The 4,858-nt window shown below is 31.1% G+C and overlaps 1 protein-coding gene across 1 annotated transcript; it reads right to left on the bottom strand.

Annotated features, from left to right (window-relative positions):
- Positions 1-440: 440 nt before the first annotated feature.
- Positions 441-4,182, bottom strand: LOC107016690. The gene is made up of 5 exons (XM_015217084.2): positions 3,996-4,182; positions 2,568-2,967; positions 1,615-2,165; positions 898-1,508; positions 441-797 (listed from the first exon to the last, which is right to left on the bottom strand). The coding sequence occupies exons 1-5, from the start codon at positions 4,180-4,182 to the stop codon at positions 441-443; spliced, it is 2,106 nt and encodes a 701-aa protein (XP_015072570.2).
- Positions 4,183-4,858: the final 676 nt, after the last annotated feature.

The raw sequence follows: 4,858 nt of genomic DNA, 5'->3' as shown, positions 1-4,858 counted from the left end.
GTACTATGATTTATATATATTACGAACAATTATTTGCCCTTCAAAATATGAATTTTTTTTAAGTATCTACACACATGATACTATATTACTAAATTAAATTAAATTAGAACTGAAAATAATCTGGGTGAAATTTCCGCAATTAATATTGATTAAAGTAAGTTTGAGTAAGGATTATAAAATAAAGTATTTGATACATAAATATAATGTCAAATTTAAATAGAGTTTACCAAAAAATAAAGAATTAGAGAACACATTGCCAAATGATCAAAAAAATTTATTGAATCAGAATCTCTATGTAACAGTGGAACCAAATGCTACACTATTACATTTATTAAAGGAACTCCTGAAACATAATCATTATGAATCTTTTGGAAAGAAAGTACATGTTCTTCTATTGTGACCTTCTTGTCCACATCGTCCACAACAATTTGTGTTTCCGCTTAGCTTTTCATCTGCATTTTCTTTCTTTTTTTTCTTGGTCTACCAGGCCTTTTTTTGTATCTTGGTGGCAATACAACTTCTTCCAAAACACTTTCCGGAACTGTCCAATCACTTTTGTCCGGCATTGGTTCCATTGGAACTGCATAGGTGTTGGCTAATGCATCAGGTTTATAGTAATCAGAACAGTATGGGTGTACATCTTTGATATTCTTCTTCTTCAGAACAGCCATTGCATGCGCACAAGGTATTTCATCATGCTGAAATCTACCACAAGAACAATTCTTTCTCTCAAGGCAAACGATGTATCTTATACCACCTTCATAAACTGAAAAAATGAATTCTGAAGATGCAACAACCTGCAATAGTTTTTAAAAAGTTACTGTTAGATTTTTTGATACAAAAAAAATCTTAAAATATTTAAGCAAGATACATAATATTTGATATATGAATAAATACCTTCATTTTCGAACATTTGGACGCGTTTATAATCAATATCTCTTCAAATTTCCTCCCTAATGTTTCCTTTGTATAAGATGCTATTTCTCTATTTTTGCAGTTCCAAGAACCAAATAGAATTCTGGCTTCTTCCAAAAAGTCCAAAACAGGTAATTGCCGTGCATCAACAAGACAACCATTGATACATTCCGCAATGTTAGATGTCATCATTCTACCCCTATTCACGGTTGCATGAGATCTAGACCACCTTTCATAGCCAGCCTCTTCAAGATACTTTTTAACTCTGCCATCTACTTTTTCCACTTTAGCCATCAATTTTTCAAAATCCTTTTTCCGATAAGCCTTAGCCATCGAATAAAACAGATCACTTAGAGTGTTTTTACTTCTCTTGTAGTATGTACAAACATTTTTCCACAAGTGCCATATGCATGCAAAATGTGGAACATTTGGATAAACTATACTAACACTCTTAATTATGCTTTCGTTTCTATCAGAAACAACACACATTTTTTCTCTCTCACCAAATGCATTTTTGAACTGTGTGAAGAACCATGTCCATGAACAATCATTTTCCGTATCGACGATCCCGTAAGCTAATGGTAATATGCAACCTTAACATAGTCAACACACAATATTAATGTACTTGATACATAATGTTGAAACAATGTTATTATTATCATTTTAAAAAAATTATAATTATGCAGCAACATGACATACCTGCCCCATCAAGAGTACTTGCGGATACAAACGTCCCTTTGTAAGCTCCACTAAGATGTGAACCATCAACAACAACAACAGGCCTACAGAACTCAAACCCTCTCATCAAAGGCCTTAAAGCAATGAATAGATACATAAATTCATTTTTCTCTGATTTGTGCATCCGTATATAAGAATTTGGATACACCGTTCCCAACATATGTATGTATCTTGGCATATTTTTATATGCATCTGCAGGATTGCCCCTTATCAACTCTAGTGCACGTTCTTTAGCACGCCATGCTTGCTGGTAAGAAATCTCAACACCATACATTTCCCTAACATCATCAATTATATCATTTGGAGTATGTTTTCGCTTATGATTTACCAATTTTGGAGCTGTAAAAGCACCAATAAATCCAACAGTAGCTTGTACTTTACTTAATACCCTATCCCTTAATGGACATGTATGCTCACTGTTGAAGTATCTTACTTTGAATATATCAGTGTTTTTCCTAACAGACGCCTTTAATTTCCAACAACAATTCTCCGAATAACACTCTAAAACATAGCTGCAATTATACCAATATAAATTTGTTAGTTATTAGTAAAAATGCATACTTGAAACTTTAAGATTTGATACAAAATTTTTGATAATTACAGTCAATGTATGTAAAGGTATGTAACATTTACAATAACACCTCATATTATATTCATGTCAAACAAACTATTTTAACATTTATATAAATGTCCACTGTGTTTTACCTCCTACACACGTTCACAGACACGTCAACATAATAATAACAAATAAATTAAATTGTCACAATTATAATTCCATCTTTGACTTATACAAAATAAATTTTTAATTATCCAACACCAAGTGATATACTAACCATGTAAATAATCCAAATTTATCCAAAAATATCATTATCTAAAGTGTGTAAACAAAAATCAAATATGAAATACTTACATACCTTTTTGTATCTGACCGTTTAACTCTAAAATTGAAGCTAGTTTTAATTTTGTATTTCATCATTACAGCCACAAGAGTTGCTTTATCCTTGTACAATTGTTTCGTCTCCACATTTGATATATTTGTATCTGATATATAATTTACTTTCTGCATCTCGGGTATGTAACAAGAATCACCAATGTTTGATTCAACAACGTTTAGAGCATTAGCGTCTCTTTGTCCACCTTCAATACACATAATTGCACCACTGCTTGAATAAAAACTTTGTAACTCCTCTGTACTTTTATCATTTGTATCGATGCAAAGCGGATACATACTGAATCCAACCTCTTGCTTCTTTATTTCTATAAACAGCTTCACACCCATATCATTCCTAATTATCATCGGAGAAGAATTGCCCTCTACATTCGGATAATAATATTTTTTTTCAATTCATCAATATTTAATTCAGTAGCAATTGCTGAGATTAGATTCATATATGAAATATTTTCCCCAACCACTATCCCATCACTTTTGTATTGATTGTATTTAACCTCACTCTCCCATATTCCTGAATGCCTTAGCAATATCGTAATATTCATTACGAAACCGGATACAAAATTACCTTCAAAGAAATTTTGAATATCGTTTCTGCCAAAAAAAAAAAAGGAAGATCACTAATCAAAATCAAAATATCGTTTCTGCCTAAAAGAAGGGAAGATCACTAATGACAAATTTTAAGGGAATAAAACTGATTTTGAAACACACAAGTTAATGCCTTTATTTAAGGGAATAATAACCGTGGCATATTAAAAGTAGGAATTAATTCAAATTTCAGTTTTTAATCCCCCTAATTACTCAACAAACGGATAAAAATCCCCCAAATTACTCAAGAAACGGATAAAATGGAATACAATATAATGTATCCGATTGTTTTATTATGTATCAGAAACTTATTAAAAATAAGGGATTTTTTGTAAATTGAAAAAGAGTAGGGATAGAAGGTAATTTATGTTTTACACTATCTGATTTACATAATTTTTACTAATATTTAATTGGTTAGTATTAATTATGGGAGTCGTGTAAATGGGTATTTTATTTGGGGAAAATAAAGAGTATAATTAAGGGTAAAATTTAATTGGTTTGTATTAATTAGGATTCTAATTTATTAATGTATCTGTTAGATTAAATTTATTAAAAAATAGGGATTTTAGTAATTTTTTAAAAAAGAAGGGAAATATGGAGAATATCTAAACTTAAGTTCTATATTCAGGTAATTAATCCTAAATATTATCCCTTATTTTACTCTTTATTTTCCCCAAATAAAGAAACCTTTTACACCACTCCCACTAATCAATTACTCAACTGTTCATCTTCTTAATTTTGAAAATCAAAATCTCTTTATTCCGTCCGTCCGCCTTCCTCTAAGCTGTCCGCCATTTTTCTCTACCTGTCCCGCCTTTGATTCCGTCCGTCCGCCTTCCTCTAAGCTGTCCGCCATTTTTATCTACCTGTCCGCCTTTGATTCCGTCCGTCCGCCTTCCTCTAAGTTGTCCGCCATTTTTCTCTGCCTGTCCGCCTTTGAAAATCAAAGTTATGCTCTCCGTCCGTACGCCTTCGTCTAATCTGTCCGCCATCTTTTTCTAACAATGGATAACCAAAGTTCGAAGAATCATAAAACACAAAAAGATGCACATGCAAAGACACCCAAGAAGAGGGGTAGAAAGCTTGCAATGGCCATATCAAGACCTCCACTGCCATCGGTACGTATTTCGATTTTATTGATTTTCTTAATTTTTTTTGTCACATGCAATGACTTTTTGTATTATCAGAAAAAATATTTTTAGATTATTTATCTGATTCAGAAAATACTATTTTTTTGTACATGTTGTTTATTAAGTATGACTAATGTTTAAATAAGTTGAAATTCAAAATTTTTTTTATGTAAATCAAAACCCAGTTGCCCATCCTCTTGGTTGTAACCTCCTTTTGGGGTTTATGATTAATAGTTCTTTAATAAGAATATAATTTTAATTTCTTGTATCAATTATATTTTTTAGAGTATTTATCTGATTCCGAAAATACTAACAGACTCATAATTGTAGTACTTATAAATAAGTTGAAATTCAAAAAAAAATTTATGTAAATCAAAACCCAGTTGCCCATCCTCTTGGTTGTCACCTCCTTTTGGGGTTTATGCTTAATAGATCTTTAATAAGAATATTATTTTAATTTCTTGTATCAATTATATTTTTTAGAATCTGATTCAGAAAATACTAACAGACTCATAATTGTAGTACTTATAAATAAGTT

The sequence above is a fragment of the Solanum pennellii genome, chromosome 4 (genome assembly GCF_001406875.1).
Source record: "Solanum pennellii chromosome 4, SPENNV200".
Classification (NCBI taxonomy): domain Eukaryota; kingdom Viridiplantae; phylum Streptophyta; class Magnoliopsida; order Solanales; family Solanaceae; genus Solanum; species Solanum pennellii.
Note: the sequence above shows the minus strand (reverse complement) of the source record. Positions and strands in the feature narration are given on the sequence as shown.

What these genes read in the sequence shown, in the direction of transcription:
- LOC107016690 (XM_015217084.2), bottom strand. Translation starts at nt 4,182, where the DNA reads ATGGCGGACAGATTAGACGAAGGCGTACGGACGGAGAGCATAACTTTG. An exon ending in CGGAATCAAAGGCGGGACAG is followed by an intron (nt 2,968 to 3,995) that starts GTAGAGAAAAAT and finishes ATCCGAATGTAG; the next exon opens with AGGGCAATTCTTCTCCGATG. An exon ending in AAGTACTCTTGATGGGGCAG is followed by an intron (nt 1,509 to 1,614) that starts GTATGTCATGTT and finishes GACTATGTTAAG; the next exon opens with GTTGCATATTACCATTAGCT.